The 15,150-nt window shown below is 55.2% G+C and overlaps 5 protein-coding genes across 5 annotated transcripts; 2 read left to right on the top strand and 3 right to left on the bottom strand.

Annotated features, from left to right (window-relative positions):
• Window positions 1-2,726: 2,726 nt before the first annotated feature.
• On the bottom strand, window positions 2,727-3,101 carry LOC133262937 (scale keratin-like). Its single transcript, XM_061442447.1, has one exon. The coding sequence runs from the start codon at window positions 3,090-3,092 to the stop codon at window positions 2,727-2,729; it is 366 nt and encodes a 121-aa protein (XP_061298431.1). The 5' UTR covers window positions 3,093-3,101.
• A 1,583-nt stretch (window positions 3,102-4,684) lies between these two features.
• On the top strand, window positions 4,685-5,056 carry LOC133262959 (scale keratin-like). Its single transcript, XM_061442471.1, has one exon. The coding sequence runs from the start codon at window positions 4,691-4,693 to the stop codon at window positions 5,054-5,056; it is 366 nt and encodes a 121-aa protein (XP_061298455.1). The 5' UTR covers window positions 4,685-4,690.
• Window positions 5,057-7,354: 2,298 nt separating this feature from the next.
• Window positions 7,355-7,729, bottom strand: LOC133262944 (scale keratin-like). Its single transcript, XM_061442453.1, has one exon. The coding sequence runs from the start codon at window positions 7,718-7,720 to the stop codon at window positions 7,355-7,357; it is 366 nt and encodes a 121-aa protein (XP_061298437.1). The 5' UTR covers window positions 7,721-7,729.
• Window positions 7,730-8,861: 1,132 nt separating this feature from the next.
• LOC133262962 (scale keratin-like) lies at window positions 8,862-9,678 on the top strand. The gene is made up of 2 exons (XM_061442474.1): window positions 8,862-8,903; window positions 9,292-9,678. The coding sequence occupies exon 2, from the start codon at window positions 9,313-9,315 to the stop codon at window positions 9,676-9,678; it is 366 nt and encodes a 121-aa protein (XP_061298458.1). The 5' UTR covers window positions 8,862-8,903; window positions 9,292-9,312.
• A 3,589-nt stretch (window positions 9,679-13,267) lies between these two features.
• Window positions 13,268-13,652, bottom strand: LOC133262935 (scale keratin-like). Its single transcript, XM_061442445.1, has one exon. It carries the CDS (start codon window positions 13,631-13,633, stop codon window positions 13,268-13,270), a length of 366 nt encoding a protein of 121 aa, XP_061298429.1. The 5' UTR covers window positions 13,634-13,652.
• Between the last annotated feature and the right edge of the window lie 1,498 nt (window positions 13,653-15,150).

The raw sequence follows: 15,150 nt of genomic DNA, 5'->3' as shown, positions 1-15,150 counted from the left end.
TTTGTGCCTCTACAAGGGCAGAGACTTCACAAGCCCCCAGGCCCAGAGGTGTCAGTGCTTGCTCAACCTTACCCTGCAAAAAGGGGCTTGGGATGTTAAGAATGAGCCTCCTCTGTTTCCCTGGATCCCATTCTCTCTAGGCCTGGCACTGACACCTCAGAAGAGAGCCTGGTTACATCTTCTCAAGACCTTCCCTTCAGACGTGTGTACATTTATGGGGCCCCCTGAGCATCCTCTGCACCAGGAGTAGTCCCAGCTCTCTGATCCCCTCACCACAAGACAGATTCTCCCTGTCCTGCCAGCTTTAACTCCAGCTGGCCACTAAACACAAGAAGCAGCTCACTCACAAATTCCCCACTAGGATGAGGAGAGAACTGGAGGAATAAAAGTAAGGAAACTTGCAGGATGAATGAAGTTGCTGAGCCACTATCCATCATATTTGAAAAATAATGGCAGTCAGGTGAAGTTCCGGAAGACCGGAAAAGGGGTTATATAACCCCCATTTTCAAGAAGGGGAAAGATGGATGACCCAGGGAACTGCAGACTGGGCAGTGTCACCTCTGTGCCTGGCAAAATATTGGAGCAGATTCTCCTGGAAAGCATGCTAAGGCACATGGAAAACAACAAGGTGCTTGGTGACATCCAACATGGGTTCACTAAGGGGAAATCCTGTCTGACCAATTTGGTGGCCTTCTATGATGAGGCTACAGAACTGATGGGACAGGGTCAGAGCAGTTGACGTCATCTACCTGCACTTGTGCAAAGCGTTTGACACCTTCCCATACGACATCTTTGTTTCTAAATTGGAGAGACATCAATTTGATAGATGGACCACTCTGTGGATTATGAACTGGCTGGATGGCTGCTCACAAAGAATTGTGGTCAACAGCTCAATGTCCAGTTAGAAAACAGTAACAAGCAGTGTCCTTCAGGGATCAGTGTTGGGACTGATCTTGTTCAACATCTTTGTTGGCCATATGGACAGTGGGATTGAGTGTGCTGTCAGCAAGTTTACAGATGACACCAAGCAGTGTGGTTCAGTTGATATGCTGGAGGGAAGAGATACCATCCAAAGGGACCTTGACACACTTGTGAGATGGCCAATGCCAACCTCATGAAGTTCAACCAAGCCAAGTGCAAGGTCCTACACCTGGGTAAGGCAGCCACAAAAGCAGCTGGGCAGACAAGAGATTCAGAACAGTCCTGTGGAGAAGGACTTGGGGGTGCTGGTAGATGAGAAGCATGAGCTGGTAGTGTGTGCTCGCAGATCAGAAAGCCAACCATATCCTGGGCTGCATTAAAAGGAGCGTGACCAGCAGGTCGAAGGAGGTGATCCTGCCCCTCTGCTCTGCTCTCGTGAAACCTCACTTGGAGTATTGTGTGCAGTTCTGGTGTCCTCAACATAAAAAGGACACAGAGCTGTTGGAGCAAGTCCAGAGGAGGGCCATGAGGATGATCAGGGGCTGGATCACCTCCCATATGAAGACAGGCTGTGAATGTTGGGGCTGTCCAGCCTGGATAAGAGAAGGCTGCGTGGAGAACTCATAGCAGCCTGAGGGCATAGCATCTGAAGAGGGCCTATAAGGGTGCTGAGGAGGGACTCTTCCTTAGGGACTGTAGTGATAGGACAAGCTTAAACAAGGGAACATAAGATATAAGGCAGAAGCTCTTTACAGTGAGTTGTGAGGCACTGGAATGGCTTGCCCAAGGAAACTGTGAATGCTCCATCCCTGGCAGTACTCAAGACCAGGTTGGACAGAGCCTTGGGAGACCTGGTTTACTGTGAGGTGTCCCTGCCCATGGCAGAGGGGTTGGAACTAGATAATCTTGATGTCTTTCACAACCCTAATTATTCTATGATGATTCTATGAGAGAAAGACATCTCCAAAAAGGGAAGCAAATGCCATGGAGGCAAGCAAAGGAAACCAAGGGACTGATTGCGGACTTGTCATGGGCAACCATTTTTGACCATCTCCAGGAAAGCAGGAATCCTTCACATGTAACTGTTGCAGCCCAGGATGCAGCGAATGCCCTTGGCAAGAGCATGCTTCCGGCTCCTGCTTGGGGGTTCCCAGCACCCCAGGGCCTTTCTTGACAAACTGCACTTCACAACCCACTGCCAATGTACCTGGCATGGGGGTTAATACTCACTCTTGCCAGCCTCCTCTGAGCAGATGCAGAGCACTGGGGGCCTGTTGGAACAGCTGCAGCTCTCAGGGAGAAGAGCAGGCACAGGAGCACTGCCAGAGCCTATTCTGATCCCTTCCATTTCACCGGTCCTTCAAGCCCCACCAAACACTTTTCTCCATCCTGCCTACATGCTCCGGGTCCCACCACCACCCACCGTCACCTAACCTGTGCCCTAAATCCCTACAACTGGGAGAAGAAGGAAGGGAGACAAAGCTTGGATGCAGGATAACTTTATTGTGCCCAGAGGCGCAGGAGAGACTGTCACAGAACCAGTGGGCAAATCCCAGAGAGACTGGCTGCCACGTCTTTGGGGAAACAGAGGCATTTTCTCAAAAGAATGACTTCTGGCACTGCATACCCCTTCCTGTGGCATTCCAGATTCCCAGGACTTGACCCGTCAGCATCACAGGACCTTTATGCACAGTTCCTGCCCTAGGTATCAAGGCCTTGGATGGGGATGGGAATGCTCATTGCTCCTCAGTGCCTTGTGCCAGCCGTGTCACTCCTGCAGAGATACTGGTGGGCATGGCCTGGCTCTAGCAGGAGCCACGGGTGTCCCACAGCTTCTGGCTGTATCGGGGCAGAGCCAGAGGGCTGCAGGCGGCAGGAGCGTAGGGTCTGCCAAAGGTGCAGAGGCCCCCTGAGGCCTGAGTGGCCCCGGCACCGTAGAGGCCTCCCAGCCCCAGGTTGCCTCCAAAGGCGGGTGCTCCGGAGGAGCCCACCACGGCTTGCTGGGGGAAGGAGCTGAGGATGGGGCCGGGGAAGGTGACAACCACAGGCGGTGGCTGGATGAAGGCTGAAGAGTCGGGACACTGGCGGGCGCACAGCTCATTGCAGCTCTCAGCGATGGGCTGGGGAACGGCCACGCCGGTTCTTGGTGGGCACAGGTCGTAGCAAGACATCTTGGTGTGCGATGGGATGGTGCTCTGCAAGAAGACAGGAGTTGGAAGAGAAAAGAAGGGGGAGTACACAAGACGGAGAGACCAGGGCTGGAGTAGGGAGCTACGAGGAAAAGCACTCACAGACTTACCCTGTTCCTTCGAGGAGAAGGCGACCAGAGTGGTGGTTGGGAGAGACTGGCAGAGACACAGCTTTTATACCGGCCTTACCATGGCTCAGCACCCCCTGGGCCAACCTGCAGGGGTGGAGCCACCTTCCTGTCCCTGATGACGGGGCTGTCTGACTCCTGCCCCTCCCTGAGTCAGCATCCCCTTGCCAGCACAGCACATTCTGCTTCCAGGACTCTTTCCTTCTCCATTCTTCATGGGCTACATGACAGCTGACATCTCCCCCCCACAACAATGTTCCTCAAAAGATCTCCAAACACCCTCAAGGACCTCTCAGTTCTGAGGCAGGGCTGGTCACATCTTTTGCCGCTTGGGCCCGCCTGTGGACCTGTGCTTCTTACACCATTTACTTCAGGAAAGAAGACCATGAAGCTTGTTGCTGGCCCAGAGTAGCAGAGATCAATGGCCAATGCCTGCAGGCACATGAAAGCCAGCTCGCTTGGTCCGGCAAGGGATGAACAATGCAGAGGAGGCAGTGCCCTGCACGAGTGCCTTTGATTTGTGATCTCACGAATCTGAAGATAATGGACACTGAGAGCACACTACGCTGTCGTTGCCTTGTGGGAGTTTTGGCAAGGCAAATTCTTGCCCTGGCCAGGACCCTGGTCTTCCCTCTGGCTCTGCAAGGGATGCTTGAGGCTGCCTTGAGATCAAGACTGTGAGGAAAGCCATGGAAGGCAGGGCACTTGCAGTCAGCCTTTGTCATGCTGCATGCCCTCTTACACATGGAGATAATGAAAAGCCAGTGGGGACAATTTGACCCATGAGGTGGCAGCTGTCAAGCGACCAAGCAGGGTAATTGCTGGAGCTGATAGAGCGGGTTGGGATTGTCAAAGAACTGGCATCAGCAAAAGAGCCCCGCGCCGCGCAGGGAGGAGGAAAGGATCAGCAGCCATGAGCCACGGGCCCCCAGCGTGGCCGCTGCTCCCCACCCTCACTGTCCAGGCATAAAAGCCCTGGCCGGGATGAGCGCTGGCATCCACCGCTCCTGCCTTGCTCTGCTCAGGAAAAGGGTAAGAGAGTTCCTGCGGGGCTCTGCCTCCTGTGGCCAAGGCTGGTGAGGGCCGCCCTGGCCAGGACAGCTCTGGCAGCATCGTCTGTGATGGCAGCAGGCTGGGATGGCCAGAGCCCCCTGAGCCAAGGCAGGAAAAGGGAGAAAGGAGCTGTACGGCCAGGACACACAGAGCTAGGCCCTGCACAGGCTCTGGGAAGGGACTGTGTGGCTACTGTGTATGGAGAGTAGGGTGCTGAGTGGGGCTGGATAGGCCAAGGGAAGTGGCGGGGAGTGCAGGCAGGGCATTGGCTCTGGGCCCTCAAGCTCCAGGGTAGTATGAGGAACACAGAGCTGCTTGGCCAGGAGCAATCCGTACCTTGCTCATGATACCCATACTTGGTGCCTTGTGTTGCAGCCCCACCTCTCTTCTCACACCAAGATGTCTTGCTACGACCTGTGCCCACCAAGAACCGGCGTGGCCGTCCCCCAGCCCATCGCTGAGAGCTGCAACGAGCTGTGCGCCCGCCAGTGTCCCGACTCTTCAGCCTTCATCCAGCCACCGCCTGTGGTTGTCACCTTCCCCGGCCCCATCCTCAGCTCCTTCCCCCAGCAAGCCGTGGTGGGCTCCTCCGGAGCACCCGCCTTTGGAGGCAACCTGGGGCTGGGAGGCCTCTATGGTGCCGGGGCCACTCAGGCCTTGGGGGGTCTCTGCACCTTTGGCAGACCCTACGCTCCTGCCGCCTGCAGCCCTCTGCCTCTGCCCCACTACAGCCAGAGGCTGTGGGACACCCGAGGATCCTGCTAGAGCCAGGTCAACTCCACCATGCCCACTCTGGGGTGAGGTGGCATGCATGGGCTACTGAGTAGTGCTGACCATCCTCATCCCTACCCAAGGCCATGGTAGCTGCCAGTGTCGCATGCCCTTCCCTTATCCTTGCCCTCTTCTGCTCTCTGCTCTCCTCCCGTTTCCTCTCTCTTCTCAGCTGGGGCAAGATCTGCATGTAAAAGGGCCTGAGGGGGCTGATGAACCAAGTCCTGGGGATCTGGAATGCTTCAGCAAGGCAGTATGCCAAGCTTGAAGCCCTGCTCTGGAGACATTGCCTCTGTTTCCTCCAACAAGTGGTTGTCAGCCTCTCTGGGATTTGCCCTCCGGTTCAGTGACAGTCTTTGCAGCTCCTCTGTTCACAATAAAGTTTTCCTGCATCTAAGCTTTGTCTCCCTCCCTTCTTCTCCCAGCTGGGTCTGGCAGGAGCTGGAGAAAGGGCAGAGATCTAGATAGGCTCAGGCAGTGCTCTTGTGCCTGCTCTTCACTGCCTGGGAGTGGCACCAGCTCCAACAGGTCGCAATGCTCTGCAGAAACAATACAGCATTTCCAGGCATCTGCAGAGAGGAGACTTGGCGAGAGAGAGTATTAAACCCTGTGCCAGCAACGTGGCATGAGTTGTGAAGAGCAGTTTGCCAGGAAAGGCCCTGGGAGTGCGTAGGGACACCAATTGGAGCAGGATCCAGAAACATACCACAGCCAAAAGGATTCAGCTGCACCCTGGGCTACAAATATTACATGTGGGGGAGTCCTGCTTTTCTGGAGATGGCTGAATATCTCCTGTCAATGGCAAGTCTAGAATGAAATCCTTGCTTGCTTTGCTTCCCTCCATCGAGTCTGCTTCCCTCGTGGATGTTTCTTTCCCTCATCCCATGAGTTTTCTCAATTTTAGACCTCCAATTCTCTCCCCATCCCTGCGGGGAGGTTCGGAGCGAGCTGCTCTGTGGTGTTTAGTGGGCGGCTGGGATGAAAGCAGGTAAATGACAGCAGGACAGAGAGAATCTGTCCTGTATTGAGGGCATGAGAGAGCTGGGCTACCTACTGTTTGCACAGAGGATGCTCTTGGGGTCTAATCAGTGTGCACACAGGTCTGACGTTAAGCTGTCGAGCAGCTGGAGTCAGGCTCTTTTCAGAGGTGTCCAGGGCAAGGACTACAGGAAATGGGATCCAGGGAAACGTCAACTTCCCAAGGCAGTTTTTCACGGAGAGGATGAGCAAGTACTGAAAGAGGTTGTCGTGGATCTTATGGAGTCTCTGTGCTTGGAGATGGACAATAGCCTCTGGACATGGTTAAGGGCAGCCAGATCCAGGTGATCTTGCTAGAGGCAGCAGCATGACAAGATGCCTTCCTTGCCAAGCATGCTTATACTCTCATCAAGCTGTGATTCTTGTGCTTAAGTATGTGCATCAGGGAAAGAAGTTGGCTCAACCATGCTGGTCTGTGCTGGGAGCTGGCAGGAGAAAATAGAAGGAAGGGGAAGAAGAAGAGGGAATAAGCAGAAGGGTAAGGGGAGGTAGAAGAGGGAAGCGGTTGAATAACACAGAGGAAATGACCCAGAGTGTGGAGAATAGATAGGCAAAGGAAAAGGGATAGGAAAAGGGATAGGAAATGGAACTGAAGGCCTTTCATCTGCTTTCTTCCGCAGCAAATCAAGCAGAGCCAAGGAGGCACACAGGGCTGGAGTCACTGCAGACATTGCCCTGGAGCGCCTCCAGTCCCTGGTGCAGAGCCAGTCATGCGCAAGGAGGCTGGAGGTCTGCAGATGCCTTAGGGCTGTGTGTCCCCCTGCAAGGGAGCAAGCGCATTCAGCCTGGGCTCCTGGAGCTCAGCTGTGGGGCCGTGTGTGTCCAGAGCTCCCGAAAAGCAGCTAAGCCTGGCTTTGCTGCTGGCAGAGCTGGAAGACTACCATGGCCTGTCTGGCAGAGCCCTGAACAGGATGGGGAAAGCCTGGTAGCCCAGGCTGGTCTGTGAACAGAAAGGTGCAGAGGCAGGCATTGGTTGCAGGATTGTTTTATTGCAGTGGAGAAAGACACATAAGGGAGAAGTCGGAAGGTTTTCCTTCAGGGTTTCTGGAGAGGTGATTCTTCAAAGTTCTCCCAATAGGAGGCTGCTTTAGAGACAAGGAAGTATCTTGTGGGTTTCTGGTGGATTAATGCATTTGGGCACAGGCAGGAGCAAGGGGGAGGAGAAGTGTCATTGAGAGAGGGAAAGCAAGGTAAGAAAAGGAGGAGGCCTAGGGGTGAGTTGCCACAGGAACCCTGGAGAGTATGGGGTTGGCTTTAGCAGGAGCCACAGGAGTTCCAGAGCCTCTGGGTGTAGCGGGGCAGAGGCAGAGGGCTGCAGGCGGCAGGAGCGTAGGGTCTGCCAAAGGTGAAGAGACCCCCCGAGGTCTGAGTGGCCCCGGCACCGTAGAGGCCTCCCAGCCCCAGGTTGCCTCCAAAGGCGGGTGCTCCGGAGGAGCCCACCACGGCTTGCTGGGGGAAGGAGCTGAGGATGGGGCCGGGGAAGGTGACAACCACAGGCGGTGGCTGGATGAAGGCTGAAGAGTCGGGACACTGGCGGGCGCACAGCTCGTTGCAGCTCTCAGCGATGGGCCGGGGAACGGCCACGCTGGTTCTTGGTGGGCACAGGTCGTAGCAAGACATCTTGGTGTGCGATGGGATGGTGCTCTGCAAGAGTTAGAGATTGTAAGAGAGCAGCAAAGGGTAACTCCCAAGAGGGAGACCTTGGGGTTGGTGCACAGGGCCAGAAGGACAAGCGCTCACAGACCTACCCTGTTCCTCGAGGAGACGGTGACCAGAGTGGTGGTTGGGAGAGACTGGCAGAGGCACGGCTTTTATACCAGCCTTGCCATGGCTCAGCATTGCCTGGGCCAATCTGCAGAGTTGGTAACACCTTGTGTCCTATGATGACAGGGCTGTCTGGCTCCTGCCCCTCCCTGAGTCAGCATCCCCTTGCCAGAACAGCACATTCTGCTTCCAGGTTTCCTTCCCTCCCCATTCTGCTCTGTGGGCTACATGAGAGCTAACATCTCCCACACACAGCAGTGTTCCTCCAAAGATCTCCAAACTCCGTCAAGGACCTTCTGGGTCGGGGCTGGCCACGTCCTCCGATGCTTGGGCCCGAGTGGGGATCTGTGCTCTTTATGCCACGCACCTCAGGAAAGAAGAGCATGAGGACTCTCGTTGGCCCAGATTGGTAGAGGTCAATAGCCAGTGCCTGAAGGCATATGGGAGCCCGCTCCCTTGCTCTTAGCAGGCAGCGATACGCAGTGCTGAGCAGGCAGATCCCCACAGGAATGCCTTTGATTTGACATTTCGTAACCTCACGCTTCTGCAGATAATGGACGCTGGGAACACATCACACTGTCACTGGCGTGCGGGAGGCCTGGACAAGGCAAATTCTTGCTCAGCGCCCTCGTATGCCCTGTGGCTCTGCAATGAAGGCCTGAGGCCACTCTGAGGCCAAGCCCGTGAGGAAGAGCCATGGCACGCATGGCACTTGCAGTCAGCCTTTGTCACGCTGCGTGCCCTCTAACACACGGAGATAATGAAAAGCCAGTGGGGACAATCTGACCCATGAGGTGGCAGCTGTCAAGCGACCAAGCAGGGTAATTGCTGGAGCTGATAGAGCGGGTTGGGGCTGGTGAGCAAACGGCATCAGCAAAACAGCCCCGCACCACGCAGGGAGGAGGCCGCGAATTGGCCGCCATGAGCCACGTGCCCCCAGCGCGGCCGCTGCTCCCCGCCCTCGCCAGCCGGGCATAAAACCCTGGCCAGGGTAAGCACTGGCATCCACCGCTCCTGCATTGCTCTGCTCAGGAAAAGGGTAGGTGAGTGCCTGTGGGGCTCTGCCTCCGGTGGTTGAGTCCGGTGAGGGACTCCCTATCCAGGAGAGCTCTGGCACAGTGACATTCCAGGGAGCAGGCTGGGATGGCCAGAGTGCCCTGAGCCAAGTTAGGAGGATGGAAAAAGGAGCTGCTTTGGGAGCATACTCAGAGCCAGCATCAGCACAGGCTCTGGGGAAGGGGTTGGTTTTCCTCTATTTGTGGAGAGTAGGGTGCTGAGGGAGTGTTCATGGAAAGTAATGGGCAATGCAGGATATGCAGTGGCTGTCATACCTCCAGCCTCATTACAGGTTTAGGAAAAGGACTCGCATCAGTGGGGGGGTTTTGGCCCTCACTCATGACACCAATCCTTGATGCGCTGTATTGCAGGCTCAGCTCTCTCACACCAAGATGTCTTGCTACGACCTGTGCCCACCAAGAACCAGCGTGGCCGTCCCCCAGCCCATCGCTGAGAGCTGCAATGAGCTGTGCGCCCGCCAGTGTCCCGACTCTTCCGCCTTCATCCAGCCACCGCCTGTGGTTGTCACCTTCCCCGGCCCCATCCTCAGCTCCTTCCCCCAGCAAGCCGTGGTGGGCTCCTCCGGAGCACCCGCCTTTGGAGGCAACCTGGGGCTGGGAGGCCTCTACGGTGTCAGGGCCACTCAGGCCTCAGGGGGCCTCTGCACCTCTGGCCGACCCTATGCTCCTGCCGCCTGCAGCCCTCTGGCTCTACCCCGCTACAGCCAGAGGCTGTGGAACTCCTGTGCCTCCTGCTAGAGCCAGCCCCGGCGACTTGAGAGTCCTTGGGACACCTCACCCTTAGGCCTCCTCTCTTATTTCCCCTGCTTTCCCTCCTTCCATGACACTTCTTCTTGCCCCCTCTTATGCCCAAATGCATGTTTTCACTTGTGTCCCTCAGGGAACTTCCTGATTCTAAGGCAGTCACCACCTGGGAGAAGCCTGAAGTAACACCTTTCTTTGAGCTCAGAAGGAAAATCTGCCTGCCCCTGTCTTATGTGTCATTTTCCAGTTCAATAAAACAAGCCTGCATCCAATGCCTGTCTCTGCACCTTTCTGTTACTGTCCAGCCTGGTGCTGATGCGGGCTGTGCCTGCCGGGCCACGGCAGTGTCCCAGCCCCAGCAGCACAACCACGCTGAGCTGCCTTTGGGACACCCCACAGCCTGAGCAGCTCTGGACACACACGGCCCCACTGCTGTGCTCCATGGGCCCAGGGTAAAGGCTCTTACTCTGTTGCCAGCAGGACATGCAGCCGAAGGGCATTGGCAGACCTCCAGCCTCCTAGCATTTGAGCATGGCTTCCCTAAACCATTGCCTTCAGTCTTCCTTTCTTCTTCTTTCCTATTCCTTCTTCCTTATTCTCCCGTTTCCCTCTTCTTCTACTTCTGCTTCTCTTCTTTGTCTCCTTCCACTTTTCCTTCCTTCTCTTTCTCCCATGTTAACCCCCTGTACAGAACTATACGCTCGTTGCCGCTTTGCTCCCTGTCACACACACAAAATCACAGGAATCACAGCCTGGTAACAATGGGACCAGCCTTTTGCAGGGACAGCATCTTTTCATGCTGTTCTCTCAAGCTGGGTCACTGAGAGCCATGTGCCCAGCACCATGTCCAAGGGGCATTTGTGCCTCTACAAGGGCAGAGACTTCACAAGCCCCCAGGCCCAGAGGTGTCAGTGCTTGCTCAACCTTACCCTGCAAAAAGGGGCTTGGGATGTTAAGAATGAGCCTCCTCTGTTTCCCTGGATCCCATTCTCTCTAGGCCTGGCACTGACACCTCAGAAGAGAGCCTGGTTACATCTTCTCAAGACCTTCCCTTCAGACGTGTGTACATTTATGGGGCCCCCTGAGCATCCTCTGCACCAGGAGTAGTCCCAGCTCTCTGATCCCCTCACCACAAGACAGATTCTCCCTGTCCTGCCAGCTTTAACTCCAGCTGGCCACTAAACACAAGAAGCAGCTCACTCACAAATTCCCCACTAGGATGAGGAGAGAACTGGAGGAATAAAAGTAAGGAAACTTGCAGGATGAATGAAGTTGCTGAGCCACTATCCATCATATTTGAAAAATAATGGCAGTCAGGTGAAGTTCCGGAAGACCGGAAAAGGGGTTATATAACCCCCATTTTCAAGAAGGGGAAAGATGGATGACCCAGGGAACTGCAGACTGGGCAGTGTCACCTCTGTGCCTGGCAAAATATTGGAGCAGATTCTCCTGGAAAGCATGCTAAGGCACATGGAAAACAACAAGGTGCTTGGTGACATCCAACATGGGTTCACTAAGGGGAAATCCTGTCTGACCAATTTGGTGGCCTTCTATGATGAGGCTACAGAACTGATGGGACAGGGTCAGAGCAGTTGACGTCATCTACCTGCACTTGTGCAAAGCGTTTGACACCTTCCCATACGACATCTTTGTTTCTAAATTGGAGAGACATCAATTTGATAGATGGACCACTCTGTGGATTATGAACTGGCTGGATGGCTGCTCACAAAGAATTGTGGTCAACAGCTCAATGTCCAGTTAGAAAACAGTAACAAGCAGTGTCCTTCAGGGATCAGTGTTGGGACTGATCTTGTTCAACATCTTTGTTGACCCTATGGACAGTGGGATTGAGTGTGCTGTCAGCAAGTTTACAGATGACACCAAGCAGTGTGGTTCAGTTGATATGCTGGAGGGAAGAGATACCATCCAAAGGGACCTTGACACACTTGTGAGATGGCCAATGCCAACCTCATGAAGTTCAACCAAGCCAAGTGCAAGGTCCTACACCTGGGTAAGGCAGCCACAAAAGCAGCTGGGCAGACAAGAGATTCAGAACAGTCCTGTGGAGAAGGACTTGGGGGTGCTGGTAGATGAGAAGCATGAGCTGGTAGTGTGTGCTCGCAGATCAGAAAGCCAACCATATCCTGGGCTGCATTAAAAGGAGCGTGACCAGCAGGTCGAAGGAGGTGATCCTGCCCCTCTGCTCTGCTCTCGTGAAACCTCACTTGGAGTATTGTGTGCAGTTCTGGTGTCCTCAACATAAAAAGGACACAGAGCTGTTGGAGCAAGTCCAGAGGAGGGCCATGAGGATGATCAGGGGCTGGATCACCTCCCATATGAAGACAGGCTGTGAATGTTGGGGCTGTCCAGCCTGGATAAGAGAAGGCTGCGTGGAGAACTCATAGCAGCCTGAGGGCATAGCATCTGAAGAGGGCCTATAAGGGTGCTGAGGAGGGACTCTTCCTTAGGGACTGTAGTGATAGGACAAGCTTAAACAAGGGAACATAAGATATAAGGCAGAAGCTCTTTACAGTGAGTTGTGAGGCACTGGAATGGCTTGCCCAAGGAAACTGTGAATGCTCCATCCCTGGCAGTACTCAAGACCAGGTTGGACAGAGCCTTGGGAGACCTGGTTTACTGTGAGGTGTCCCTGCCCATGGCAGAGGGGTTGGAACTAGATAATCTTGATGTCTTTCACAACCCTAATTATTCTATGATGATTCTATGAGAGAAAGACATCTCCAAAAAGGGAAGCAAATGCCATGGAGGCAAGCAAAGGAAACCAAGGGACTGATTGCGGACTTGTCATGGGCAACCATTTTTGACCATCTCCAGGAAAGCAGGAATCCTTCACATGTAACTGTTGCAGCCCAGGATGCAGCGAATGCCCTTGGCAAGAGCATGCTTCCGGCTCCTGCTTGGGGGTTCCCAGCACCCCAGGGCCTTTCTTGACAAACTGCACTTCACAACCCACTGCCAATGTACCTGGCATGGGGGTTAATACTCACTCTTGCCAGCCTCCTCTGAGCAGATGCAGAGCACTGGGGGCCTGTTGGAACAGCTGCAGCTCTCAGGGAGAAGAGCAGGCACAGGAGCACTGCCAGAGCCTATTCTGATCCCTTCCATTTCACCGGTCCTTCAAGCCCCACCAAACACTTTTCTCCATCCTGCCTACATGCTCCGGGTCCCACCACCACCCACCGTCACCTAACCTGTGCCCTAAATCCCTACAACTGGGAGAAGAAGGAAGGGAGACAAAGCTTGGATGCAGGATAACTTTATTGTGCCCAGAGGCGCAGGAGAGACTGTCACAGAACCAGTGGGCAAATCCCAGAGAGACTGGCTGCCACGTCTTTGGGGAAACAGAGGCATTTTCTCAAAAGAATGACTTCTGGCACTGCATACCCCTTCCTGTGGCATTCCAGATTCCCAGGACTTGACCCGTCAGCATCACAGGACCTTTATGCACAGTTCCTGCCCTAGGTATCAAGGCCTTGGATGGGGATGGGAATGCTCATTGCTCCTCAGTGCCTTGTGCCAGCCGTGTCACTCCTGCAGAGATACTGGTGGGCATGGCCTGGCTCTAGCAGGAGCCACGGGTGTCCCACAGCTTCTGGCTGTAGCGGGGCAGAGGCAGAGGGCTGCAGGCGGCAGGAGCGTAGGGTCTGCCAAAGGTGCAGAGGCCCCCTGAGGCCTGAGTGGCCCCGGCACCGTAGAGGCCTCCCAGCCCCAGGTTGCCTCCAAAGGCGGGTGCTCCGGAGGAGCCCACCACGGCTTGCTGGGGGAAGGAGCTGAGGATGGGGCCGGGGAAGGTGACAACCACAGGCGGTGGCTGGATGAAGGCTGAAGAGTCGGGACACTGGCGGGCGCACAGCTCGTTGCAGCTCTCAGCGATGGGCTGGGGAACGGCCACGCCGGTTCTTGGTGGGCACAGGTCGTAGCAAGACATCTTGGTGTGCGATGGGATGGTGCTCTGCAAGAAGACAGGAGTTGGAAGAGAAAAGAAGGGGGAGTACACAAGACGGAGAGACCAGGGCTGGAGTAGGGAGCTACGAGGAAAAGCACTCACAGACTTACCTTGTTCCTTCGAGGAGAAGGCGACCAGAGTGGTGGTTGGGAGAGACTGGCAGAGACACAGCTTTTATACCGGCCTTACCATGGCTCAGCACCCCCTGGGCCAACCTGCAGGGGTGGAGCCACCTTCCTGTCCCTGATGACGGGGCTGTCTGACTCCTGCCCCTCCCTGAGTCAGCATCCCCTTGCCAGCACAGCACATTCTGCTTCCAGGACTCTTTCCTTCTCCATTCTTCATGGGCTACATGACAGCTGACATCTCCCCCCCACAACAATGTTCCTCAAAAGATCTCCAAACACCCTCAAGGACCTCTCAGTTCTGAGGCAGGGCTGGTCACATCTTTTGCCGCTTGGGCCCGCCTGTGGACCTGTGCTTCTTACACCATTTACTTCAGGAAAGAAGACCATGAAGCTTGTTGCTGGCCCAGAGTAGCAGAGATCAATGGCCAATGCCTGCAGGCACATGAAAGCCAGCTCGCTTGGTCCGGCAAGGGATGAACAATGCAGAGGAGGCAGTGCCCTGCACGAGTGCCTTTGATTTGTGATCTCACGAATCTGAAGATAATGGACACTGAGAGCACACTACGCTGTCGTTGCCTTGTGGGAGTTTTGGCAAGGCAAATTCTTGCCCTGGCCAGGACCCTGGTCTTCCCTCTGGCTCTGCAAGGGATGCTTGAGGCTGCCTTGAGATCAAGACTGTGAGGAAAGCCATGGAAGGCAGGGCACTTGCAGTCAGCCTTTGTCATGCTGCATGCCCTCTTACACATGGAGATAATGAAAAGCCAGTGGGGACAATTTGACCCATGAGGTGGCAGCTGTCAAGCGACCAAGCAGGGTAATTGCTGGAGCTGATAGAGCGGGTTGGGATTGTCAAAGAACTGGCATCAGCAAAAGAGCCCCGCGCCGCGCAGGGAGGAGGAAAGGATCAGCAGCCATGAGCCACGGGCCCCCAGCGTGGCCGCTGCTCCCCACCCTCACTGTCCAGGCATAAAAGCCCTGGCCGGGATGAGCGCTGGCATCCACCGCTCCTGCCTTGCTCTGCTCAGGAAAAGGGTAAGAGAGTTCCTGCGGGGCTCTGCCTCCTGTGGCCAAGGCTGGTGAGGGCCGCCCTGGCCAGGACAGCTCTGGCAGCATCGTCTGTGATGGCAGCAGGCTGGGATGGCCAGAGCCCCCTGAGCCAAGGCAGGAAAAGGGAGAAAGGAGCTGTACGGCCAGGACACACAGAGCTAGGCCCTGCACAGGCTCTGGGAAGGGACTGTGTGGCTACTGTGTATGGAGAGTAGGGTGCTGAGTGGGGCTGGATAGGCCAAGGGAAGTGGCGGGGAGTGCAGGCAGGGCATTGGCTCTGGGCCCTCAAGCTCCAGGGTAGTATGAGGAACACAGAGCTGCTTG

The sequence above is a fragment of the Pezoporus flaviventris genome, unplaced genomic scaffold, assembly GCF_033815535.1.
Source record: "Pezoporus flaviventris isolate CSIRO_AGI_PZ_B2104156 unplaced genomic scaffold, CSIRO_AGI_Pfla_v1 ptg000225l, whole genome shotgun sequence".
Lineage (NCBI taxonomy): Eukaryota > Metazoa > Chordata > Aves > Psittaciformes > Psittacidae > Pezoporus > Pezoporus flaviventris.
Note: the sequence above shows the minus strand (reverse complement) of the source record. Positions and strands in the feature narration are given on the sequence as shown.